The 27722-nt window shown below is 37.1% G+C and overlaps 1 protein-coding gene across 9 annotated transcripts; it reads left to right on the top strand.

The window, feature by feature from the left end:
* Nucleotides 1-53: 53 nt before the first annotated feature.
* ZNF518A (zinc finger protein 518A) lies at nt 54-27722 on the top strand. 9 transcript variants are annotated; one of them, XM_061402934.1, is made up of 7 exons: nt 54-295; nt 1022-1126; nt 2202-2322; nt 2750-2835; nt 17712-17859; nt 20910-21031; nt 21176-27722. In XM_061402934.1, the coding sequence occupies exon 7, from the start codon at nt 21310-21312 to the stop codon at nt 25756-25758; it is 4449 nt and encodes a 1482-aa protein (XP_061258918.1). In that variant the 5' UTR covers nt 54-295; nt 1022-1126; nt 2202-2322; nt 2750-2835; nt 17712-17859; nt 20910-21031; nt 21176-21309; the 3' UTR covers nt 25759-27722. The 9 variants fall into 9 exon arrangements, with proteins under 9 accessions (XP_061258918.1, XP_061258921.1, XP_061258919.1 ...); XM_061402937.1 differs by lacking the exon at nt 2202-2322; XM_061402935.1 differs by lacking the exon at nt 1022-1126.

Genomic DNA, 27722 nt, shown 5'->3' on the forward strand with positions numbered 1-27722 from the left:
GGCTCTCCCCACCGCCTGGTGAGCCAGAGGGGGAGCGAGCCACTGCTGTGGCAGGCACCCGGGAAGCGCGCTTAATTAGAAAGGTCAGCAGCAAGCCCAGTTCAGTGGCCTAGTCTAACCAGGGTGAGGGGCGAACCCTGCCGGCCTCCGTCCTCTTCCGCTCGACTCAGGTGGTGCGCGGATCCGTCCGCGCAGTAAGCGCTCCCGGTAGCGCTCCGATCGGCTTTTCGGCAATACCCGGATGGAAGCATAATGGCCGCCATCAGGGACTCGCAGGCAATGGGGACCACGACAGGTATTCCCAGTGAGCGGGGCCGCTCAGGCCTGTTAGGATGCCGGGACTTGTAGAGAACGAGTCAGGGGGCAAAGGGCGAGTTTGTGGGGGCTGCAAAGCCCCCACGAACTCGCTCGGGGCTCCGCCTCTTGTGATAGGAAGCGTCTGTTAAATAGTCCCGGCCATTCAGCGTTTCCGCCTAACTTGTCGCAAAGTTTTTCTAGAGAAGTCAGTCCTTTGACTCGGCGCTCTTGCAGCCTGCCAGAGCTAATCTTCAGCGTTTTAGCCTGGGCTTGCTTTACGTCGGGGCTTTTTGAACTCCGCACTGTCCCCACAGTCCAGGAGCTGGAGCGGGAACGCGGCCCAGTGTGCCTCCGCGCGCCCGAGGGGTAGCAGAACCCCGGAGGAAGGGGCGGATCGGGCGCGGTGTTTGGGACGGAGCGGGGCGCGCGGCGCTCGAAGCACTTACTCGGCGCGTTCCGGGACTGGTGGAGACTGCATGGGTACCCCTCAGACTGCACCCTTCGAGCTGTAGGTTCGCAGGCCCAAGGCAGCCGGACTCGACGGCTCCCCATTGTGGGTTCAGTTTGTGGTCTTCGGAGATCTTTTTTTTTTTTCTTCCAGATAAGCTCACCTCTCTAGCGCGGGTTCCCTTTTCCAGAGTTGGCCAAGGGCGCTCTTCCGTGCAGACCCCAACCACACCCAGTGGCAGATGGATTTCTTTGTAACTGGCTTTCTTACTCGTAGGGTCCATTTTGAGTCTGTTCTTAACATGATGGTCCTCATTGTCAAGTAGACAGTCTTCTTAGAAGACTGTGGTAATTGAAGATATATAAGGTGACTGTATATAAGGTAAATGTTATAACTCTTAAGTAGACCAATGAAGCAGATACGGTAGCTTTAAGGTTCTGAGTGCAAAAATTAAGGTTCAGTTTTTTTTAAGGTTTAAGTTTGGGACCATTTAGTGTTTGTGAGCTATTAGCGAAAACATTCGTTGGGTATGTTTGGCTATAAAAACTTAAAAAAACTGTAGAAAAATAAATTAAGTCAATGTTTAAAGAATACATAATAATGTTGAACTTTGTACGGTTGTCACAGTGATGAAACGTGCCACCAAACTGTATATAAGGGTGAGAATTTTCTTAACTTTGAGCGTCTATGTTTTGGGCTTAGTGTACTGATAAAGTTGAATTGTTTTTCAGGCAGGAAGGGATCTGACTTCAGTGTATTCTAAAGTTTTTGTCTTCAAGTTGAACATTTAGCAACCACTTAAATTGATTCAATGAGATACCCTAACGTCTTTCAGAGTTTAACTGCAAAACAGTTGAAGTGGATTCATTATCTTTCAGCAAAACGGAATTTCCTTGAAATTCAATAAGACATTGCCTTGTATTAACATTTTCAGGGGGTTAGCATTTCACGAGGACGGTAAGCGTAGTAGACCATGTTGATTTTTGTTAAAATTCTTGTACATAAGTTCCAGATTCAGAAGATTAACAAGAGTGTGGAGAAGGAGAAAATGTAGGTATCTAACCTGTTTTGCACGTCCAAATTTTTCTTTATTGTTGCCATGGAAGTATAAATATCAGTTCAGAACGTTTTATGTCTTTTTAGGGAAGGATAAAAGGACAGCAACCAGAGTAAATATCTGCTGTGCACATTGATAATGTATGAGCTTTTTAAATGATTGAGATTTTTATCATCACACTTCAGATCCTCTCCTATCCTCTCTGGTAGCAATATGGTGTATTGTGATCCCCAAAGTGTTTATATTTTGAAACATTCCAGACGGGATATATTTTAGAATAAGTCTGCAATTTGACTTTGCTCTTTTAACTTACTTTTATTGTTTACTTTTCTGTTTGTAATTGTTCATGTTGAAGCATTGTGTGCTGTAGATCACCTAATACAACGTTTTTTTTTTTAGTGGTAAAAGACTTGGACCTTTCCCAGTTTCCTTCAGTTACTCTACTAAAAGTTTTTGGCAAAACACTATAAACAAAAGAAAAGAGTTAAAGTTGAAAATTTTCTTAATTATCTTATCCCAGGTGTGTAGGCTATGAGTATTTCGCTTCTGTGTGGGGTATTGACTTCACATGGTGAGCAATTTTCATGGACCTTAGAAATGAGAATTAAGAGGTAGCATTGTCATGGTAGGATATCTGGGTTGGAATCAGATCCAGATTCTAATTCTCGCTTTGTGAGTTGGGACAAGACATTTTCCCTATCGTGTAATAAATGAAGATAATGAGATTGATTTTAAGCTCCCTTCTAAGCTTTGAGTTTTGTGACTTTTGTAAATTTATGACATGTTATCACTGAATGTCAATGATAGGTTATTTAAGTGCAGAGATTTTTTTTCCCCAAATTTATATACCTATGTTGACTATGAAGCATAATTGAATCAAAAGCTTAAGAACATTTTACTGAGTGTTTTTGCAGTCAAAATTTTAAAATTTTGGTCTTCATTTCCAGATATCATCTCTCCTTTTGATCACTGTTCCTGATTGTGGCTTTATCCAAGCATTAAATTGTGTGCCTTTTGTTCCTTGAAGAAAGAGGTATGGTGAAGATTGAAGTACTATACTATACAATCTATTAAGTAGTAAGTTAATATATTTTAATATTAGACTGAATAGAATAATTATATGAGTTAAGTTATAGTTTTGTTTTTGGCCTAAGTGTAATATACACATGGGTTTTCATGTTAATGTAAGCAAAAAAAGTAGGTTTTTCATAGTTGAAATTTTAATATCTCACTAGAAATCTAAAGATGATTTTAACTCTTATCATCCTTCTAAATGTAAAGGTGATGTTATAGGGCTCCTGGGTAATGAATGATGGAGATAAATACGGTAGGAAGATGTTTTGAAGCTGTATAAATGGTCAGAAGAGTGTTTGTGTTTTGTTCTAGTAAGTGCGAAGTAATGCACCCAAAGAAAAATTATCTAATGTATATTTGTATTGTGATTAATGATATCTGAGTCAGAAAAGGGACACTACAGAGTTAAGGCTGGTTTCCTGGAAACAGTCATCTGAGTATCCTCTTGTGGACAGAAAGAAGGAAAAATACCTACCAACAAATCCATGGTGATGTAAGGAACGTTTTGCACTCAGTGGAAAATACCGTACCCTTGTACAAAAACATGGCTGATCTGTCTGTTGAAATACAGGTGTCTCTGCTGTTTTGTATTCAGTAGGTTTTGGGATATCACAGTATCATACAGTTCCCCTCACCAGATGTATACCCGTAACTCTAACTCTGGTGTAAATGATACCAGGTTATCATTTATGTTCTTTACCTGTGTCATTTCTTCTTATATGGTATTTGTTTGATCTCTTACCATTTGAGATTCTCATGGATACTGTGCTGCTCCTGAGTAGAGAAAGTAAATACTGAGTGCCAAGAGTATTCTTTACTAAGTATGAGCCGAACTACTCAGAAAAAGTAACATGATGAACAATGAGAGCTTCAAATATAATGAATAAGAGACTGCTGTATGGTGATTGACCAAAATGATTTGAATTATTTGAACTTAAAAATTGTGAACAAAATCTTAAGATTGTGATTGGTATGATTGCTTGAAACAGATGTCAGAATATTGGAATGCAGGTTCATGACTTAAAGCTTAGGAAAATTAAGTGGGTTTCACATGGGTCTCATTTCAAGAAGTACTAATAGCTGAAAACTTATATTGGCCCTTTGGAAAGTCAAATCGTTTCAAAATAATGGTAAAGTCATCACCAATTCCTAATTAATTGCTAGTTGTTGGAGGTTATGGCTGGCAGAAGATGTGTATATGTATATATATACATATATGTGTGTGTGTTTGTGTGTGTGTGCATGTATGTTGTTTCATCAGCTCAGTATTTCTTCATTTGGGAATCATCTATTCCCTGTTATGAGTAGTTAGTGGCTTACCTTATCAGTCCGTCTTACAACTCTGCCCAGTCATCCTTGTTGCAACAACGATTACCTGTTACTCAAGCAGAGCCGATCAAAATCCTTAGAAATTGATGTATGAATGCTGGGAGAACGGTGATCCCTTTTCTCAAACATTGTTAATCTGGGAGGATGCTAGTGACTTTCTTTCCCATGTATATGAGAATCCTATCTGTAGTAGATGAAAGTGAAGCCATATAGAGATGGGAGATAGATGGAGATAGAGTACTACTTTTAGTCTCAGGAATGATGGTATCAGATATGTGTGGTTTTCTTTTGATTCTGTCTGCTAGCTTGGTGTCCTTTCCAGTCCCTGGGACCAAAATTCTGCATATAAATTAATTTGAATTGGATTGTAGCAGAAAACATCCTGATGAATATATGGCCCTTAGGAATTTAGGATCTGTAACTTCAAGTTGGTCATTCATATCCATCCACAATTTGCCCTTTTCCTCTACCTTAAGAGCTATCCTTTAGTCATACATGCATGCATTCATTCACCGTACATGTATTTAGTTCTTTGTTCAACCTACAAATATTAATTGAATACATAGTAGTATGTACAAGTATGTGCGCCTGCCTGTATAGGTGAGGATTATACATACTAGACTGAGTGGATGGTGGGCTTTCTCTAATACAGCACATTTTTATGTAATAGGTTACATAGATCAACAAGCATGTGTTGAGAATAATCCATGCTGTACTTGGCTTTTTAGTAATATATAAGTATAAGAGGATGTCTTTGTCTTCAGAGTGCTTATAGTTCAGTTAAGGCATCCAGATTGATGTACATGAAACATAACACAAACAGCTTAAAAGGATCAATGAACGCAGTTGTATGGGTTGTAAGTCTGAGTTCTGATAGAAGGTTAGTGAGGGCTGGCCCAGTCTAGGAAAGTTTTTTGAAGGAGGTATAATTTCAAATGGATTTTGACTTAAGAATTGGGTTTTGATAGACATAAAGAGTAATTGAAGAACAGATGGAATGATTGAGGGCTGATCCGAGATGGGTAGGAGATTGGTTTGACAGTAACAATTTGTATTTTGGGAAAATGAGAGAGAATGGGAAATAAGGCTGGCTGTTTTAGGTAAGCCTATATATGAGGTATTTGGAAAGCCAGGCAGAAATTTTGCTTCTTTTTACTGAACTGGGGCTTTCTTTGAGTAAAATGCTTGTATTTCTTTCAGTGTGATGCCATTTTGTGATGCTAAGATATAAAATAAGTTGATTCAAGTGGGTGTACATTTATTTGTCATGGAAAAGATCTTGTTGCTAATCCATCCATCTGCCTTGAAAATTAGAAAAGTAATGAACCTGAAATGCTGTTCTTTGTTTTTATGTGCCACTAGTTTATTTCTTCTTACTGCCTCCTTTTTGAAAAATGCCCTTAGTACAGTGATGAAACACACCCCATCCCTAGAGATAAAGCTGGTTCAAAACTAATGTAGCAGTAGTTATAAAAATATTTGAAAAGAGATAAGGAGTGAAATTAATGTTTGATTACTCCAGATATTAGGAATGATGTATAGGTTAATGTGTCATTCTCATTAAATGCTGTCGTATTCTAGTATGCCAGGGTGGCCGACTTTGGCTGGAAATGACTAGGTGGTATATACTTTAGGTTTTATGGGCCATACAGTTTCTGTTGCACCTGCCAGTTGTTGTGTAACACCAAAGTAGCCATAGGCAATATGTAAATGAATGAATGTGGCTGTGTTCCAGTGAAACTTAATTTACAAAAACAGGCAGCAGGCCAGAACTGACTGTTGACTATAGTTTGCCAACCCCTGTCGTAGACTTAATGAAACATTTCATTCCACGAAAACATTTCATTCCACGACCTCTCACAATAACATCTACCCACCTGCTGACATCTTTTTCCTTCTCTCCAGTAACTGTAGATGAATTATCTTTATTCTTTTCTAAGTTCAACTCTCCCACTTGCTCACTGGATTACATTTCTTCTCACTTACTGAAGGAGATTACTTTGTTCTTGTTCATTGTTCAGTTGCTCAGTTGTGTCCAACTCTTTGCTACCCCATGGACTGCAGCATGCCAGGCTTCCCTGTCCGTCACCATCTCCTAAAATTTGCTCAAACTCATGTCCATCGAGTCAGTGATGCCATACAACTATCTTGTCCTCTCTGCCCTTCTCTTGCCTTCAGTCTTTCACAGTATCAGGGTCTTTTTTAATGAGTCAGCTCTTTGCATCAGGTGGCCTAAGTATTGGAGCTTGAAGGACATTGCCACTGCATTTCTTTTCTTTCTCTCTTCCTTCAGTGATTTTAACAATTTTACTGGGTCATTTTTTATAAGCATGCAATCCTACTATCATTTCTTTTACCTTTAAAAACAAACAAAAAATTCCCAGCTCCTCTGTTTCTTGGTCCTTTGTAGTAAAATTCCTTGAGTTATCTGTACTACATCTCTGCGTCTCTTAAATGCATCCCATTTTCTCTTAATACTTGTGAGCCTTTCTCTATAACTCCAGTTGAAACCATTCTAATCAGTGTCACTAGCACTCTTGGCATAAAGTCCAGCGGTCAGTTCTCAGTCTTCATCTTATTTGACAGAGTTGATCGTTATGATTCTGGAACCACTTTCTTCAGTTTGCTTTGAGGGTACCAGTCTCCTAATTTACTTTCATTCTCACTGGTCTTTTCTTTCAGTCATACCAGCTCTTCTCTTTTTCCTCTAAATGTTAGAACATCTCAAGGCTCGGGCCTTGGACTTCTCTCTTTTTTTACTTATCCTTTGGTGATTTCATCCAGTTCTACCTATAAAAATAACACACACATGCACATTATACACACACTAATAATTTCCAATTTTATCTTAGACCTAGAGCTCTGTTTTCAGTTATACATTCCATGTTTCCACTTGGATGTCAACTAGATATCTCAGATTCTGATGTCAACTAGATATTTCAGATTCTACATGGCCAACACCAAACTCTTGATATACTTTCCAAACCTACCACCCTCACACCATCTTTCCTTAGTAAATAACAACTCATTTCTTCCAGTTGGTGAGGTCAGAACTTTCAGAGTTATCCTTGATATGTTTCTTTTTCTCATGGACCAAATTTAGTCTGTTAGCAAATCCTGTAGTCTCAGTCTTCAAAGTATGTTCAAAATCTGACCATTGCATCATTGTCTTTACTAAGTTACCGTCTCTTACCTGGGTAATTGTAGTCTAATAATCTCCAAAGTGATCTCCTTGCTTCTGTTTTTGTGTGTATGCTAAGTCGCTTCAGTCACGTCCAACTCCATGTGACAAGTCACATGTGACTCCATGTGACTGCAGCCTGCCAGGCTCCTCTGTCCATGAGATTCTCCAGGCCAGAGTACTGGAGTGGGTTGCCATTTCCTCTCCAAGGGACCTTCCCGACCCAGGGATCGAACCTGCTTCTCTTACGTCTATCTGCCTTGGCAGGCAAGTTCTTTACCAGTAGAGCTACCTGAGAAGCATCTGTTTTTAACCTCCTTCTCAAATACCATGTTCTTAACATAGCAGCCAGAGTGATCTTTTAAAAAAACAACTTAGCTCATGTTACTTCTCTACCCACAATGCTCCAGCAGCTGTCTTCATTGTTTCGTTGACCTCATCTTCCTCTGGTTGCTTTCCCGATGGTGCTTTCTGTTCCCGTGGTACTGACTGTCTTGTTGCTATTCCCCGAATGTGTTAGGCATGTTGCACACTCAGGATGTTGACACTTACTCTTTCTTTTTTAGAATGCTGTCTGCTTCAACTCCTTAAGATCTTAGCTCAAATAAGACCTTTTCAAGTGAGGTCTCCCTGACTTTGTATTTAAAATTGGAATTCTCTGGTTCTGCCTCTCCTTCCCTGCTTTATTTTTCTCCACAGCACTTGTCACCTTTGACTGTATTATATGATTTACCTACATTGTTTATTATCTAAATAATCAGAGTGTTAGCTCCATGACGGGAGGGATTTTTGTCTGTTTTTCCATTCACTGCTGTATTCCCAGTGTTTAGAACAAAGACTGGCACATATTTGGTGCTAGCTGCAAGCCCAGCACTGTACAAGATGCTGGCCATATGGCCAAAAACCTGATAGATATAGTCCATATACTTATGTGGCACTTATTCCAGTGGTAGAGACAGATGGGAAATAAATTGACAAATACATAAAATATTTCCAGAGGGGAAAATGTTATAGAAAAATAAATATGAGGGGGTAAAATAGAAAACAGTTTTTTTGTTTGTTTGAGGAAGGAATGGCTTATAGGTTGAGGAAAGCCTCTCTGAGATGATGACATTTGAACCGCCTAAAAAATAAGAGGAATCTAGTCATTTGAGGAATGGAAGAGAGACTGTTTTAAGCAGGGAGTAGCAGGTGCAGAGAAAGGCCTGAGATAAGAAAGATGGGAGAGAAGTATTTGAGAAACTGAGAGACTCTATATATGGTGGCTTGTACTGTGTGCTTAGTCGCTCAGTCATGTCCAACTCTTTGTGAATCCATGGAGTGTAAGCCGCCAGGCTCCTGTCCATGAGAATTCTCCAGGCAAGGATACTGGAGTGGCTTGCCATGCCCTCCTCCAGGGGATCTTCCCAATCCAGGGATTGAACCCAGGTCTCCCGCATTGCAGGTGGATTCTTTACCATCTGAGCCACCAGGGAAGCCCTGGAGTATATTTACAGATGGGGAGAGTGGTGTGAGATGAAGTTGAAGACAGAGGTCCAGGACCGTATATCACTGTTCCTTGCAGGCCTTGGCCAAGAGATTGTATTTTACTTGCTAAGTTCTTTGGGAAGCCCCTAAGGAATTTTAAGCGGAGAACACCGTGATCTGTTTTATATTAAGATGACTTTTGCTCCATTGTGGAGAATAGATTCAGAGAAGGGTGATGGGCAAGGGGCAAGCATGAATGCCAGTTAGGAAGACTATCATTTTAATCCAAGTTAGAGATGACAGTGGGCTAAGATTATGCCAGTGGGGATGGAGAGAAGAAAATAATAAGCAAATTAGAATTTGTTAGGTCCCTGTGTACCCAGTCTTCTTGGGTTTTGTGAGGGATAAATATGAAATAGAACTTGTCTTTAAGAAGCTTATAAATTTTCTTGGGACGTAAAACTTGTAAAAGGAAATGATGTAACTATAAAACAGTTGGCAGTAAAATGATGCACAGTGGCTGTCCTTTAAGTGGATATTCAGAGAAGGGAGAGATCGGTGTATGTTGCAGAAGATTTCATGTCTGTGTAGAAAGTAGAATTAGAAAAAAAGTTTGACCAGAGTTGAGTGAAGAGGCAGAGAAGGGGATGACAAGCCTGGTGAAAGGAAACAGTATGAACATAAAGGAAAGTGGATATGTAGAGGAGCAGAAAGCATCATGTATATTGGCTGTGTGTGTATTCAGTGAGCAGTTGTAGTTTCAGAGAGTAATAAGAAGTAAGATTCATCTGAACCAGGAACTGCTTCTGTGTTTTAATTTTTATTTTAAACTCCTTCATTGTATACCAGTGTCACCAGCCTACCTTAGTGGTATGTGGCTCATATGTACACTAGCATTTTTAGTATTTCTGTATCTGTACTTGATCACATTTGTATACTTAACCTTTTTTTCCCCCTCTTTTTTTGTGTTTAAGATGGTCATTAGGCCACAATGATTTGAAGGGAACCAACTTCAATATAAATTTCTACAAAATTTAATCTTTTACTTTTTCAAAATATGATAGGCATTAGCTTCTGGGGTAAACTTTTGAAAAACTTTAAACAGCTACAAAAAGAGTAAGCCCAAAATGTTCTAAGTCATGAAAAGATAATAGCTATTATTTTGAAGACACTAAAATAGATCCTGCTTTGAAAATAAAAGTTTTAGTTTTTTTGTGTGTTCTTTACGTTTTTCAGTAAGCTCTTCCTGCTGCATGCTCTTGGTTTTATCTCTAGTTGCATATTTATATGACCATTCTGCACTCGGTTATCTCTGCAGAAAAAAAATTCAATTAAGTCAAGAAATACAATAGTTTTAAAAAATAATGACTAGTTTTCCTAACTGTGTAATGTGACAAGTTACAGAGCTACATGCTGAGTCACAAATAGGGTCAGTTAAACTCAAGAGGTTTTTAGTTCTTTGTTTAATGTTTAAGCAACTGGAATGTTGTAAGTAGCACATAGATTCTTCCTTTTTAATACGTTTACACTAAAACTGAACACTGTAGAATGTCTTTGCTTTTTAATCTGTTGTAGAAAATAAAACTCTCTAGGAATTGTTCTTTTTATTCACTCTAAGTCTTTATCCTTGGCATTTTACTTTGGGAATCATCTTTTTAAAAGTTTCTCTGTACCTACTGTGTGATTCCTAATGTATGCTAACACTGCCAGTTCTCTGGTTCCTCTCTTTATTTGGATTGTCACTTAGTTCTCTTAGCTTTCTCCCTTCTGTTTTTACTCTCTTCCTCGAATATATCTTGCTTTCTGTTTTCTAGTAGCATTCTATACTATTTCTAAAATACTGCTTCTGTAACTCTGCTCATGAACTGACAAGAATGGCTCCTTGTTACCTTTCAAGTTCAGATTTGTCCTCTACGGTCCTCTTAATTAACCTCCCATTTTCTCTGTAATCTAGATTTTACAGTTCTTGCAGTGTTTCCTTTTTGTTTTTCTGAACTTGATAACCTTTGCTCCTTTCTTACATGTTTAAGCCCTGCTACTCTCTAAAAGATTGTCATAAAATCTACCTTTCTGTGAAGTAGATACAGTCAACACTGATCTGTTAACTTCAAGTCTTAAGAACCTTTGGTTACAAGTAATACCTAGTAGCTTAAGTCAGTTTACACTAGTGTCAGCTGAAAAGTGAGAGTGAAAGTCGCTCAGTCGTGTTTGACTCTTTCCAACCCCATGGACCCATGGAATTCTCCAGGCCAGGATACTAGAGTGGGTAGCTGTTCCCTTCTCCAGGGGATCTTCCCAACCCAGGGATCGAACCCAGGTCTCCTGCGTTGCCGGTGGAGCCACAAAGGAAGTTGTGGCTTTACCAGTTGAGCCACAAGGGAAGCCTATCAGCTGAATAGGGGGAATGATATTGGGTTTGACCAAAATTATTTGTTCAGGTTTTTCCAGAACATCTTACCGAAAAACCCAGGTGAACTTGTTGGCCAACCCAATATTGAAGGTGAAAGTGAAGTCGTGAAGTTGTGTCCGACTCTTTGCGACCCCATGGAATGTAGCCTACTAGGATCCTCAGTCCATGGGATTTTCCAGGCAAGAAAACTGGAGTGGGTTGCCATTTCCTTGTCCAGGGGATCTTCCCGACCCAGGGGTCGAACCTGGGTCTCCCACATTGTAGGCAGACGCTTTACAGTCTGAGTTACCAGGGAAGCCCATTTCCTAGAATTCAAGGGCAGGAATATGGGCTGCTGCTGCTAAGTCGCTTCAGTCGTGTCTGACCCTGTGCGACGCCATGGATGGCAGCCCACCAGGCTTCCCCCGTCCCTGGGATTCTCCAGGCAAGAACACTGGAATGGGTTGCCATTTCCTTCTCCAATACATGAAAGTGAAAAGTGAAAGTGAAGTCGCTCAGTTGTGTCCAACTCTTAGTGACCCCATGGACTGCAGCCCACCAGGCTCCTCCATCTATGGGGTTTTCCAAGCAAAAGAGTACTAGAGTGGGGTGGGAATATGGGCAGGTCTCAGTAAAAACTTGTAGTGATATTACTCCCTAGGTTTTAGTCAAGGTTCTTAGGAGATCTGATGATTACTTTCCTGTTGTTTTGGTTTGTTTTGTTTTTTGTTTTGTTTTATCTTGTTTTGCTTTGCTCTGCTGTCATTCCTTAAAAAAATTTTTTTAATCTGTTATCATTAGCTTAAAGGGTATCTTTACTATAGACTTGTTTGTTTACAAACATGTACTCATAGAATCTTTCCTTCTGATGTAAAAATGAGGATTTCCCTGTTAATTTAAAAATATATTAAATGCCTTAATCTGCAACTTCCTTTTTTGAAAACTAAAAAAATTTCACAAGTCAATTCAATACATACACCTCATTCTTTATGTTGTTTTCATGTGGATATTCCATAATTTACTTAATAATTTTCTTATTCATGGGCATTTAAGTGCTTAAGGTATGTATTTAAGGTACATATCTATATGTTTTGCTTTTATTTCTGTAGGATAGATTGTTAAAAGTAACTTTTCTGGGGGAGTATATTTTAAAAATGTGAAGGAAGTTGATTTTTTTCAAGGAAAACATAAACTGCCAAAAGTGATTTAAGCAGTAGAAAACTCAAAGATCCCAGAAACCATAGAAGAACTTGCAAAGATTATAATGTCTAAAATTTAAAGATGTCCCAGGCCCATATGGTATATTTGCACAGTCTGTGTAATTTTAAAGAGTGGGCATGTCTCATGTTTATTGAACTATTCCAGAGCAGATGAAATGATGGAAGGTATCCTCACTGATTTTACAAATTCTCCATACCAAATCAAAACTTAATGAGAGGACTAAAAAAGAAAATAAAAATAGATAAAATTTTGTCAGATTAAAACCAGTGCTTTATTAAAGAATAATATACTTAACTAATACAAAACAGTTCAACATTATACTTGATATTTATTTTTTTGTACAGTATATAGAAAAAAATCAAATTTAGATTGATGTTATAATTTTTATTCTTTTAACAGTATACCTAGATCAGGAATCATATTATTAACTAAATACCACTTGTTTTCTATATAAAATACATAAAACTTTTTTTGTATAATGACAGTGCATATATAACTGCTATTTTGGTGGTGCCAGCTCCCTTTACTTAACTTTTTAGATAACTTTATGGCTCTCAAATTAATTGTTAAAAGAAATTTCATAGCATGAATTTATGAAGAACAGTAACATCTGATAGCATAGTTCTTCATTATCTGAGTATTACATTTGCCATTAGCTTTGTAACTGTTAACAGTCTTTTCTGAAGGGATGTGATTGGGTACTTCTGTGTTGATAAGAGGAGTACGTTGAATATACCTGTTTTGTTTTAACTTCTTGTCCACCTTTAGTGTCAACATTCAGGTTTTTTTTTGGTGTCAAGTTTATTGTTTTGAGTTTGTTCAAGAAAAACAGTTTGTTTACCTCAGACTCACTTGCTTTGAGAATTCCAAAAGTTTCATGGATTCATGCTGCTTTTTCTTAAAATTTCATAATAGTGTGGTCTTGGAATTATTCTTGTTACATCCAAATGTTAGGCTATTTGCTTGTGCTATGATAAGGAAGTATGCCAGTGTGGAGGCCATAGTAATCCAAGGACATTTTAAGAAACACTGACCCAAGGATAACCAGTGATCACTATAAACACATTCTATGTATATATTCTTGACTACTAAGAGTGTTTAGAGCTCCATGTGTCTGTTTATTCATCTGTTCTCTACCATCTATTAACAGTTGAACAAAGTAAATCCTGATATGGCTACTGTTTTGATTTTTTTTTTTCACTTAATGTGTCTTCCCTATTACTAAGCGTGGGTTTACAGTGTTGTTTTATAAATTGAAGAATATTCCATTGAATAGAAATACCATTATTTATTTATTGGTAGGCTTTTAATTATTTTTAATGTTGTGATTTTGTAAACAGTGCTCCCATGAACATCTGATTATTACTTTTAGGATAGATTTCTAGGAGTGAATCAGAAGTTAAAGTACTTTCTCCCCAGGCATATATGTAGATGTAGATATATTGTGTTTATATTATTTTATGAAATTATAATGTTTATAATAAATACATATATTTTACAAACTGTTTTTATGAAAGTTGTCAGATTATTCCTATCGTTAGTATCTCATAGTATATCACTTACCGGAAAATAAAATTTTAAAAAGAAAGCATACAAACAAGTTCAAATTTTTATTGTTGGATTCAACAGACAAACTTACCTTGTAAAATTGCTGTTTTAGTTTCTAAATGCTTAATCTCAGTTTCTGTACAAATATTGTAATGGACTGGTGGCAAATGGCTCATGTATTATCAGCAGACCGCATCTTTAGTAGCAGTGTTTTAGCCCTGTTTTAACTGGGGCATGGCATGGGGTTTGTGTCTCATATGTATATGGTCATTTAATCCTCTAGCTTTTGGTGTGGTGCCCACTTACTCAGCTGTGCTGGTATCCTGTATATCAGAAATTCTGTTTTACTTTTCCACAGAGAATACCTGTGACTTCTGTGGTGGGGGAATAGCAGTAACCTAGCATGATGGAGGAGGAAGGCAATGGCACCCCACTCCAGTGCTCTTGCCTGGAAAATCCCATGGGCAGAGGAGCCTGGTAGGCTCCAGTCCATGGGGTCCAGAAGAGTCGGACACGACTGAGCGACTTCACTTTCACTTTTCACTTTCATGCATTGGAGAAGGAAATGGCAACCCACTCCAGTATTCTTGCCTGGAGAATCCCAGGGACAGAGGAGCCTAGTGGGCTGCCGTCTGTGGGATCGCACAGAGTCGGACACGACTGAAGCGACTTAGCAGCAGCAGCAGCAGCATGATGGAGTGGGGAAGAGAATCTTAGCATCCAACCAAAACTCAACCAGCTTCTCCAAATTTCTGTTTTAGCCTCCTCTTCCTCTTTTCTTCCCATCTCAGAGTTACTTGGTGCTTGCTAGTTCCTAAGTCTTTTGGAGATTCAGAGTATAAAATGGGTTAGTTCTTAGCTTCCCCCCCTGTCTGCCTGATTGTGTCAGGTCATTTACTATCTACTTATCTGCTTTCCAGTATCTAGAATTTTGTTATTGTCACTTCTTCTGTTTCCCATTGTTATTTTTTAAGGGCTTCTTATATATTTGTTATTTTTCTTAACTGTACTTACCAAAAAATTATACTTCTCTTTTGTAGATGTTACAGTTGACAGATACTTCTTCTATATCATATTATTTATTTATAGTCATTTTTCTGACTAAAATTTGATTTTTGCTGAAGTATTAGTATTTACTTAAAACTTCTTTCTAGAAAAAGTATATATGTAGTGTATTCTCTGAATATTCCGATATCTAAAATTGTGTTTTTCTCCCATATGTGACAGTTTTCCTGGGTATAGAATTAATTCTTGAGTTAATTATTTTCTCTTGAACTCTAAAACTGTTATTTCATTGTCTTCTAGCATTTAGAATTGTGAGTAAAATATCTGATTAATATTGTTGTCTGCTTTAAGTTGGTGTTGGGAATATCTTTTTAGATAACTTTCTGTCCACCTTTTTTTGGTAAAATTTCATTTTTACCTTTTAAACTGAAACATTTTACTAGAATAAGTTTAGATATTGAGTTTTATTTTCTTATACACTAATAATATTGCCTGGCATTTGGGGAGCCTTTGATTTTGAAAATTCAAGGCTTTAAAAAAAACAAGAAGAAAGCAATAACTCAGTGTAATTTTTTCCTCTTGTTTTCAAAACCATTATTTCTCCCCCATCTACTTTGTTCCTTTTCCTGGCAGTATTTTTGTTGTTGTTGTGTTGTTTTTTTCCCCTCAGTATCCTAGCTCAGGTCTTACTGAGATTGCCAATCATTACTTGATTTTTTTGGTAAATCTTTCTCCTTTTTCCTGCAGTAACTTTTAACTGTAATTATGTTTCTCATGCTGGATGAGAGAATGGGTGAGGTTTCTCTGAGTGTTTCAATTATTTTCCCTTGTTTGAGCTGCTGCATCCCAGTGATTTTCTGCCAGCTATCTTTTTAGATGGCACTGGGAGCTGAGATGTATTGTTGGAGAATAAACCAAGATTTTCTTAGTGTTTTTGGTTAGACAGAGTCAGGAAAGTTAACATAATTTTTTCTGACAGCTTAGAGATACTAATTGACTTACATGTAGGAAGAGCACTGATTCAAATGTATTCTTTTTAATGGCTGAGTAGGCACTGGCGACCCACTCCAGTACTCTTGCCTGGAAAATCCCATGGACAGAGGAGCCTGGTGGGCTGCAGTCCATGGGGTGGCTAAGAGTCGGACACGACTGAGCAACTTCACTTTCACTTTTCACTTTCATGCACTGGAGAAGGAAATGGCAACCCACTCCAGTGTTCTTGCCTGGAGAATCCCAGGGACGGGGGAGCCTGGTGGGCTGCCGTCTATGGGGTCGCACAGAGTCGGACACGACTGATGTGACTTAGCAGCAATACCCCATTGTGTATATGTACCACAGCTTTCTTATCCATTCATCTGCTGATGGACATCTAGGTTGCTTCCATGTCCTGGCTATTATAAACAGTGCTGTGATGAACATTGGGGTACACGTGTCTTTCAGTTCTGGTTTCCTCAGTGTGTATGCCCAGCAGTGGGATTGCTGGGTCATATGGCAGTTCTATTTCCAGTTTTTTAAGGAATCTCCACACTGTTCTCCATAGTAGCTGTACTAGTTTGCATTCCCACCAACAGTGTAAGAGGGTTCCCTTTTCTCTACATCCTCTCCAGCATTTATTGTTTGTAGACTTTTGGGTCGCAGCCATTCCGACTGGCGTGAAATGGTACTTCATTGTGGTTTTGATTTGCATTTCTCTGATAATGAGATGTTGAGCATTTTTTCATGTGTTTGTTAGCCATCTGTATGTCTTCTTTGGAGAAATGTCTGTTTAGTTCTTTGGCCCATTTTTTGATTGGGTCGTTTATTTTTCTGGAATTGAGCTGCAGGAGTTGCTTGTATATTTTTGAGATTAATTCTTTTTCAGTTGCTTCATTTGCTATTATTTTCTCCCGTTCTGAAGGCTTTCTTTTCACCTTGCTTATAGTTTCTTTTGTTGTGCAGAAGCTTTTAATTTTAATTAGATCCCATTTGTTTATTTTTGCTTTTATTTCCAATATTCTGGGAGGTGAGTCATAGAGGATCCTGCTGTGATGTATGTCGGAGAGTGTTTTGCCTATGTTCTCCTCTAGGAGTTTTATAGTTTCTGGTCTTATGTTTAGATCTTTAATCCATTTTGAGTTTATTTTTGTGTATGGTGTTACAAAGTGTTGTAGTTTCATTCTTTTACAAGTGGTTGACCAGTTTTCCCAGCATGACTTGCTAACGCATATATATGGAATTTAGAAAGATGGTAATGATAACCCTGTATGTGAGACAGCAAAAGAGACAGATGTATAGAACAGTTTTTGGGACTCTGTGGGAGAGGGAGGGGGGGATGATTTGGGAGAATGGCATTAAAACATGTATAATATCATATAAGAAACGAATTGCCAGTCCAGGTTTGATGCAGGATACAGGAAGCTTGGGGCTGGTGCACTGGGATGACCCAGAGGGGTGGTATGGGGAGGGAGGTGGGAGGGGGGTTCAGGATGGGGAACACGTGTACACCCGTGGCGGATGCATGTTGATGTATGGCAAAACCAATACAACATTGTAAAGTAAAAAAATAATAATGATAATAATAAAAAAATAAAAAAACCTTGAAAACTGAAAAAAAAAAAAAGGAAGAGCAGCACTCCTAAACAGAACAAGATGGTCATGGGTTTAGGAAGATGTATTTTTATTCAGAAATGATGCCTCTTTACATCTCTCCTGACAGCTGGTGCTAGCAACTCTCAATTCCGTCTCGTCTCTGGACCCAGCTCAAAGCTCTGGATTTGTTCTCTTCCCATACCTGAGCTGGAACCTTCTGTCACCCCAAAGTGCTTCATGCAGTCTTCCTCTCAAGCCCTCACTTCTCTCCCAAGGTATGTATAGGAGAAGGAGTGGCTGGAATCAGTACTTCTCTACTTAGAACATGATGGACACTTACTGCATATTGGTTGAATGAATGTCCTTCATTCAACCAGGGAAGTGTGCTTCCTCTTTGAAAGTATTGCTTTAAAAGGGTTGCTATTTCAGCATTTGTTTTCACTTTTCTCTCTCTGGACCTTAACCTTCCAAACACCTTGTGGCATCTCTATGGAATATACTTTAGATTCTTGACATATTATAGAACCTTTAAAATTACATTTTTTAGTTTATATTTCAGTGAGCAGCTGGGAGAGGAAGACCATCAAATGGCTTGAGTTGCCATCTTGATGCAGCAAACACTCTGGGTTACTTTTTAAAAAGGGCCAGTCGTACTTTAAACAAATAGTATTATTTTAAGGCTTGAGAAGATGTTGGTTGTGTTATGAGATAATAATACATATATAGAAGGCAGTAATTTAAATAAGGGATTTAAAGTCAGTAGTCCTTGTTGGTAAGATAGAGAGTGGTCTGTAGTGAAAAGAGTATTAGCTAATAGGTTGAAAGATTAAAATTTCTTTCCTTTTTTAAAAAATGGAACACATTTTTTCCCCATAGGTGGCAATCCTTATAAAATTTGGTACCAGATGTCGTGTTTGATTGCCTTCACAGAAAACAGGTTGAACATAGTTGAAGATTTGACAAAAGAGATTCTCCAAACTTAAAATTTGAGGGCAAATAAACCCCAAGATACGTAAAATACTAATCTCTTTTGGTGCTATATTATACATGTCATATATTAAATATAAAAAATAATCACATTCAACATTAATTTATTAGCAGTTATCAGACTTAAGTAAAAGCTAAATGAATTTCTTAGTAAGGTGGTTCCTTTTTTCAGTGTTGTTTTGTCTGTGTGGAAAGGACTTGCACTCTAATGGATGAACTGTGTGGCATCTGTTTTGGCTGCCGTGTATCCTATTTATTTTCTGCTTTAAAAGTTTTCTGTTTTATTCCTGGATGGTCAACTCTGAATAAGCCAAGTATTAACATAAGTATATGCCCCACCTCATCCTTTAGATTACAAGCTGCAGTTAAGGGTGGCAACCATGTTTTTGGGATCTCTCAGTAGCACTCATCAAAATGTATCATAATAGATTTTTTTTAGTATTAGTTGATTGAATTATTTAAGTCATATACTTGTTGTCGTCCTTTGGGATATGTGTTTTCATGAGAAAAATTTTAAATTATATAGGTATTTTGAAATGAAGTTGATGATCTTTAGAAATTTTATCAAAATGTGTGGTTTTTAGCATTACGTACACATTTTTGGACATGTAACATATACTATAAGAAGCAATTTGCCTTTTGTAATGAAACCTGTGATACAGACTCCTCTTGATTATATATAGAAATAGAAAAGCCTGGGTATCGATAGTCTGGAATGACCACAATATGATATTCTGGCAAATGTGGAAGACTTATTACTCAATGTATTTAAGAAGTTTCACATATTTGAGCCCCATGCTCAGAGTCTGGTGTAGTGAAAACACCATAGTTGATTATGATGCTTGTCACTGTTGAGAATGTGACACTCTGTAGATAATTTTCTTAGTTGTTGTGAAGTATCCACCAGGTTATCACTGAACTTTTTTCTAGTCCTTTATTATTTTTCTCACTTTTGAAGAAAAAGTTTTACATTTAGCTTTAAATAATATAGTAAAAGTTTCACATTTTTTTTTTACTGTATTAGGAATAGTATGTAAAAAAAAAATTTCAGTAAACTCAAACGCTTCTAATGAATTCATTTTCAGGTTAGCATATATATATATATTTTTTTTTTTTTTTTTTTTAAATACTGAAGGTGTTTTTTTAGACACAACCAAATTTTTAAGTTTGAGAAATACTCAAAGGGCCTCTTAATAGTAATGTAATGTAACTTTTAATTATAGTCCCTCAGTGAAGGATTTTTGAAACAGTGAAGTTCCTAGTTACTTAGATTAATTGGAATTTAGAGGTGAGACCTTTGGATAGACATTGTGGATGAAGCTTACTGTGATTTATACTTTAGTTTTTTAGCTTATCTAATTATTAGTCATATACATATTTAAGAACATGAAAGTAAGAAAATATAATTCTTGTAATACACCATTTGATATTTTTGCTACTGAACCTTTGGTGCTCAGATTCCATTCTCAGCAATATATTGTCTATCTATTTGTTTATTTTTTGGCTGTGTCATGCAACATACGGGATCCTAGTTCCCTGACAAGGGGTTGAACCCACACCCTCTACATCCAAAGGTTGGAGTTTTAACCACTGAACCACTGAACATCTTTTTAATTCTACAGTTTTTTTGTCCTCTGCACCTTGTCATAATGTCTCATACATGGTAAGTACATACAGTAATGGTGGTAGCTACAGTTTATATGGTACCTTACAGGATGCTGTTACATAGGTAGGGGTAATTTTCTTCTTCTTTTTTTCATTTTATAGGTGAAGAAACTAAAACACAGAAATTGAGATTTGCTTAGAGTAACACAAACCAGTAATTTTTAAAATTAATGGAGGCAGATGGTAATGAGTACATTCTAAAATGCCAAGGACTTTCCTTGCTGCCATCTGCCTTAGTTCTAGGGATAAAAAAAGAAAAAGCCAAAATGGTAGGGAACCAGAAAGGTAGTAAGTAGATTTAGGAGTACCCCAGGGAAATGTACTCCTCCTTTTAATTTCTACTTTTTTTAAACCAGTTAGCCATGATAACTTGAGAGAGTAGATAATGTCTTTTTGTTATTGTTGTTGTTAGATGAGTGAAACTTTTATTTTAAACATAAATTATCCCTGAGGCACTAGGGAAGTAGAAAATCTAGAGAGAAGTCTTTTAATTCTCACAAGGTAAAAGCTATGGGTCAACTAAGTAACTGAGAAAGTTAATGGTATATGTGTATAATTAAGTTTATAGGGCTCTCTTATTGAGATTTTAAAAATCTTGTTTAAAAACTATAGTGTCAAGTTAATATAAAATCTTAGAGCTTAAAGATGTTTATCCAATTGTGGTTTTCTTTAGATGAGAAAACTGAGGTGCAGAGAAGTCAAACCTTGCCCAGTGTCACAGAGCAGAGCCGAAAGTAAAGCTTGTATTTCCTGAGGTCCAGATTAGTGTTATTTCTACTTCAGACTTACTTTTTGGTAAGCTACTTTTAAATTACTTAACAGGTCTTTTATATCTTTTATTTGTTTGATCAGCATTCTTGCTTTGTGTCAAAATGAACTTTAAAATGAATTTTACTGATACTTCTGTGATGAAAATTTCAGTTCTTTGTTTAATTTTAGGTGAGTTAATGTGGGGAAAATCCTGGTATTCTGAAGATGTTGCGGCACAGTATTGTTTCCTGTTCAAATTACAAGTAACTTCAAGAATTTTCAGGAAGAAAAGAATTGAGATTGTTTTGTTTTATTTTTAAATCATGCCATCTGAACAGAAACATCTATTTTTTGATGAAAAACAAAATACTTTAAAAAAAGATTATGATGTGAAAAATGAGGTAGTTGATAGTCTGAGATCAAAAATTTCAGAACCAAAATTTCAGAACCAACTTAAACCAAACATTTCAGAAAGTAGTTTTCATTATGGATTAAAAAATGTGAAAATTGTTTTGCCGAAGATACATATTCCAAATGAAGTCCTATTAAAACATGAAGTTGACAAATACAGAAAATTATTTCAACATAAGCCACAGACTGCAAGAAAATCTATCAATGTAAAGACTGTAAGCTCTGTAGAAGAGTGTATGTTGCTTCATCAATCTGAGAGAGTTGACGAAGGTATAAAAATGTCTGCAAAAATACTCAATTTCAGTTGTTTAAAGTGCCGAGATAGCACCCGGTATAGCCCAAATGATTTGCAGAAACACTTTCAGATGTGGCACCATGGTGAATTACCTTCCTATCCTTGTGAGATGTGCAGTTTTTCAGCAAATGACTTCCAGGTATTTAAACAACACAGACGAACTCATAGAATCACTTTAGTAAAATGTGACATTTGTAACAATGAGAATTTATATACTTTATTAGACTTAACAAAGCATTTTTCATCCACACATTGTGTAAATGGTACTTTTCAGTGTGAAAAGTGTGAGTTCTCCACCCAGGATGTTGGCACATTTGTTCAGCATATCCATAGACACAACGAAATCCTTTATAAATGTGGTAAATGCCATTATATATGTTTAACCAAAGGAGAGCTTCAGAAGCACCTTTATATTCATTCTGGTACATTTCCCTTCACTTGTCAATATTGTAGCTATGGTGCTACCAGGAGAGAGCACCTTGTAAGACATGTTATAACTTTGCACAAAGAACATTTATATGCGAAAGAAAAACTGGAAAAGGACAAATATGAAAAAAGGATGGTGAAGTCTTCGGCAGGACTTAAACTAATACTGAAAAGATACAAGATAGGTGCATCAAGGAAGACATTCTGGAGACGCAAGAAAGTCAACAATGCAAGTGACAGAAGTATAGAAAAAAATACTCAAGTGCTTAAAAAAGTGAACAGAACACAGGCTACATCTGAAGACCCAGGCCATCTTGTTCAGGAACATGTAAATGAAGAAAAGCATGAAAGACTATACTGTGAGAATAATGATAAACCTGCTGAGTCAGAGTTGGGAAAACCAACTCTTGTGTCCACTGGACAATGTAATGGAGCTCAAGAGGGATCAAATTCTACTTCAGGTTTCTTGAAGACTGCTGTACAAGGACCTACAGTGTTAATGGTAAAAAACAACAGAATAACAATTCCTGCTAACTACAGTGCTAAGTTTATGGGCTTCAAGATGGTGGATGGAAAACAGCATATTGTAATAAAACTGTTGCCTACCACTAAACCGAATCCATGTGTACCAGGCTCACAGTCAGGTGCTGCAAGGGACAGTACTGCAGTTTTGCAGCCCCAGACTTTGGATGCCACTGCATTTTTAACAGGAGTACCAGCTGAGTTAAATGACACAGTTTGCATGAAAGCAGCTCCTCCATTTTCACCTTCATCTCCTGTACTTTCAGGGAAGGTAATTTCAGAAAAAGAAATGGCTTTGCTGTCTCAGACAAGTAATATTATTCCAGCAGTGGATGATGAAAAAGGTGTATCTCCTTCACCAGTAGAGTCAGACTTGATTACAGCATCAGTGAATTTGACCACAAAAGTAGAAACAAGAGATAATGTTGACTTATGGGGCAGTCATATTACTCAGTGTCACCCTGAGGTGTTAGGTACTACAGTTAAAAGTCCAGATAAAGTCAGCTGTACTGCCAAACCAAATTCATACAACAGTGGAGATATGCATAATTATTGCATTAATTATATCAACTCTGAGTTACCTGTTGAATCTTCCAGTCAAGGATCATTACCTTTTCATAATTACTCAAAAGTGAATAATTCTAATAAACGTCGTAGGTTTTCAGGAACAGCAATGTGTGAAAACCCTCAAAGAGAATCTTCATCCAGCAAGACAGTTTTAAGTGAGTCAGTTTTATCACCAGTGAAGAAGGAGAGCTCAAACCCAGATAGCCGGTTAGCATCTATTAGTCTTTTAAATAGTAAAGATGGAACTTTAAAAACACAAGCTGAAATCGAAGAACAGTGCGTTTTAGAAAAAGGACAGAACATTGATGGACAAAACCTATACACTAATGAAAATAAAAGTTCAGAGAGCATGACTGAAAAGCCTAAATGGGATGGCATTTCTAATGTTGAGTCACCTATGATGCCTAGGATCACATCTGTTTTCTCACTCCAGAGCCAGCAGGCATCAGAACTTCTGCCACCTGAACTAAACCAGTTACTTCTAGATGTATTAAAAGCAAAACCTGATGTGAAACAAGACTCTAGTAACATTCCAGATAAAGATGTTCCGCTTCAGTGTGCCCAGTCTTTTCAGGAACATGGGGGAGAAAACAAAATAGTTGAATCTTCAAAAGACTTGAAAGTACAAGGCCTTTTCCCGATTCCATCTGGTAGTATGGGGACTAGTAGGCCTACAGATGATCTGAATTTAAACTGTAGTGGAAAAGAAAAGCAAATGCTGTCACAGGATGTGAGAGATTCAAAGACCCCTAGAAGTTTCGGTTTTGGCACATTGCCTAAGACTCAGTCAGATGCAATAATTACACAGCAGCTCGTCAAAGACAAACTACGAGCCACAACACATTCTTTCTATGTGCATAATCCACTAAATTCAGAACCAAGAAAGGCTATATTTGTTCAGACTCCAAAATGCTTTTTGGTACCCATGCACTTTACTAATAAGCCTAGATTCCATGTTTCAAGAAGACCGTTGGTTAATACACAAGGTATCCCTGCTCCTCTCCTTTTAAACAAGAAACCGGGGATGATTTTAACATTTAATAATGGGAAACTTGAAGGTGTTTCTGCTGTCAAAACTGAGAGTGCTCAAGCTTGTGGAACTACAACTAAGGAACCTTGCAGAGCACCTTTCTTAAAAGTAGAACAAAACAGTAATTGTCTGACCCCTGCACTTTGTTCCAGCATTGGCAGCTGTGTGAGCATGAAAAGTAGCCCAGAAAATACTTTGTCATTTAAAGGCCCTTATATTATTAAAACGCCAGCAAATTCTTCAGTGAAAGCTGTTCCTACTCATATAATACCTGAGCATCAGGGCACTAAGTTGAATATCTCCGATTCAGTAAAACCACAGAACAAGATTTTTCCAAAACCACCTCTTTATACCTTTTTGCCTGATGGCAAACAAGCTGTTTTTTTAAAGTGTGTGATGCCAAATAAGACTGAGCTGCTTAAACCTAAATTAGTCCAAAATAGTACTTGCTTGAAAAATATACAGCCAAAGAAACCTGAAGGAACACCACAAAAAATATTGCTGAAAATTTTTAACCCTGTTTTAAATGTGACTGCTGCTAGTAATCTGTCAGTAAGCAACACTGGATCCTCATTGCAGAAAGACAGTGTACCATCTAACCAGACTACAGGACAGCAGAAAGAGCCAGAATCTTCTAGAGATGCCTTACCCTTCTTACTAGATGATATGATGCCAGCAAACGAAATTGTGATAACTTCTACTGCAACATGCCCAGAATCTTCTGAGGAGCCAATATGTATCACCGACCATTCAGAGGCCAGGGTATTAAGGTGTAAAACAAATTGTACAATTGAGAGAAACTTCAATAAGAAAAACACTTCGAAAAGAAAAGTTTCAAGAATAAAAAATCATGTAAGAAGTCAAGATTCTGAAACTGCTTTTGTATCTAGAAGCAGAAACTGTAAACGCAAGTGTAGAGATAGTTACCAAGAACCTCCAAGAAAAAAAGCCTTACACAGAAAGTGTAAAGAAAAAGCAAAGCCTGAAAGTATCCCTGAATCATTTGAATTCAACAGACCTAGGCTTTCAAAAGATACAGTCAGAACTCTGCGGCTTTTCCCCTTTAGTTCCAAACAGCTTGTGAAATGTCCTAGGAGAAACCAACCAGTTGTAGTTTTGAATCATCCTGATGCAGATTCCCCAGAAGTAGTAAATGTAATGAAAACTGTTGCTAAATTTAATGGACGCGTTCTTAAGGTTTCATTGTCGAAGAGAACTATCGATGCTTTACTGAAGCCCGTTTGTTGTAACCCTTCTGAAACAACTTACGACGATTTTCCTAAGAGGCACAAAACATTTAAACCTGTTAGTTCTGTGAAGGAAAGATTTGTGCTAAAGTTAACTCTCAAAAAGACAAGCAAAAACAATTACCAGATTGTGAAAACTACCTCTGAAAATACTCTGAAGGCTAAATTTAACTGTTGGTTTTGCGGTAGAGTATTTGACAATCAGGATGCTTGGGCTGGTCATGGACAGAGGCATTTAATGGAAGCTACTCGTGATTGGAACATGTTAGAATAATTACCAAGGAAAAGTAAAATTACCTTAGAAGAAAATAGTGAGTTGGGTTACTCCATGCAGACATTTTTTACTTCAATATAGCACCAAAATTAAACATTTAAAAGTTGGCTGTATTTCATGGATGAGCAAAAGTTTCAGTGTTGCATTTGAAAATGCACATTAGTTGCATCACTGCACATTAGTTTTGAAAGAAACTAATCACAGATTTACCTTGATTTAATTTTTTTAAATATGTGTTTTTGGGAAGTTAAGGCTAAAGAAAAGTATGGTGAAACAGTTTTCCCAGTTTAGTGACTGTTAGTAAAGAGAGTAGCAGCTGACAGCCCCATTCCCTCTCTTCCACTAGCCTTATGAATCTTGATAACTATAGCTCCTCTGAAAAGGTTGAGAGCTCTTTCACTATGCAACCGAAGGAGTTTCTCGTCATTCATGAAGATACTCTAAGAGAGCTTAGGTAAAGAACTTAACTCTCCTGCAAGATGTAGTTCTTTTGAAGGTAACTAGGCTCCGTTGAGAGTACATTTAACTCACTACAATTACACCTCATATGATGCTTGGTAAAAGTTTTTGATGAGTAGGTCTTTTTTCCTTGTAAGCTGTCTCGCACGTCATTGAGTGGAACACCTTTCCAAGGAGATTTTCTTTTTCTAAATGGCGCTCGTGTTGCAGTAGATGGGCAGTCTTGAGAGAAGAATTAACCTCTATTCATCTAGTTTGAAGTTCATTTAAAGAACTTGAATATTTTTCTGAATTTGATTATACTCACTTTTGGCATTCCTTTGATTTAAGTTGTTTGTCCCATCGTAAACCAAGTGGCCAATTTTTTTCTTAGTTGCCATCCCTTTAAAAAGTGAAACGTAGAAGCACTTCCAAGGGAATGGCTTTTCTCAAAAGTTAAAAATTACTCCTCAGAAACAATATTTTGAAGCAAGATTAACAAAGTAAATCATACTTTTGCGTTTATTATTAGTGTCTGAATATGTCCAATTGGGACAAACCATTTTTTGTTAGCAACGTTTCAGTATGACTGACAACCCAAAGCAGATTATGTACTGGTTGTTTGCAGTTGGAAATGAAGAAGCATTAATAGTGGACTCAGTGACAATGCATAAAACTTCAGGACAGATTCTGAAGGGATATGCCCAACAGGTAGAATTTTAAAAAGGAATGTTTTCATGACAACAGAATCATTGATTTAAACTTCTCACTTTGTAAGTTTGGGTCAAATTTTGTTGGATCATTGGATAATGGGGTTCTTGTATTAAAAAATTACTATATAATTTTTGTTACATTGTTACTACAAGTGTTATGATGTTTTTCATTGATTGAATGAAAACTTCAGGGCTTCTCTTCTGTATATAACAAAGAATTTAAACCTGTACATATTTTTGTACCTTTCAGTTATGTAAATTTTGCACAGAAAGTTTTTGAGATAAAAAGTTTATTTTCTTTCAATTTAGTTCTGTGCATGCACTAATAAAACTCATTGTTTAATTTAAAAGGAGTATATAAGACTTTACCCATGTTATTTTGGGGGGTTTTATTTCAGATGTATAATTTTTTTTTTATATAAATTCAGTTTTCAGGGATTGAACACTATTGTTAGCAAGTGCCTAAAAGATGTGAAACAGTTTACATACGTCAACTGTAACATTAGGTCCCAAATGGGCCTTTTTCCCCAATAGTTTTATTTTAAAGAAAGCCATACATAGACGCTTCAAGCTATCTTGCTATGCACATTATACATGTACTGTTTTTGTGCAGTTTGTCTACTTTCTTAGAAGTGAAGTATTTTTTGTATAAAACCTGTTACAATTGTGTTTCTTAAATTGAGCCTAAGAATGGAGTTGGTTGGAAATATACAATATATATTAATAATGTGTATGGTGTTTAAAGACTGGTAAGCATTGTTAATTTCTGTAACAAACGTTTTTTCCATTAAATTTATCTTAAGTTTGTGTTTA

Source organism: Bos javanicus, chromosome 26 (genome assembly GCF_032452875.1).
Source record: "Bos javanicus breed banteng chromosome 26, ARS-OSU_banteng_1.0, whole genome shotgun sequence".
NCBI lineage: Eukaryota > Metazoa > Chordata > Mammalia > Artiodactyla > Bovidae > Bos > Bos javanicus.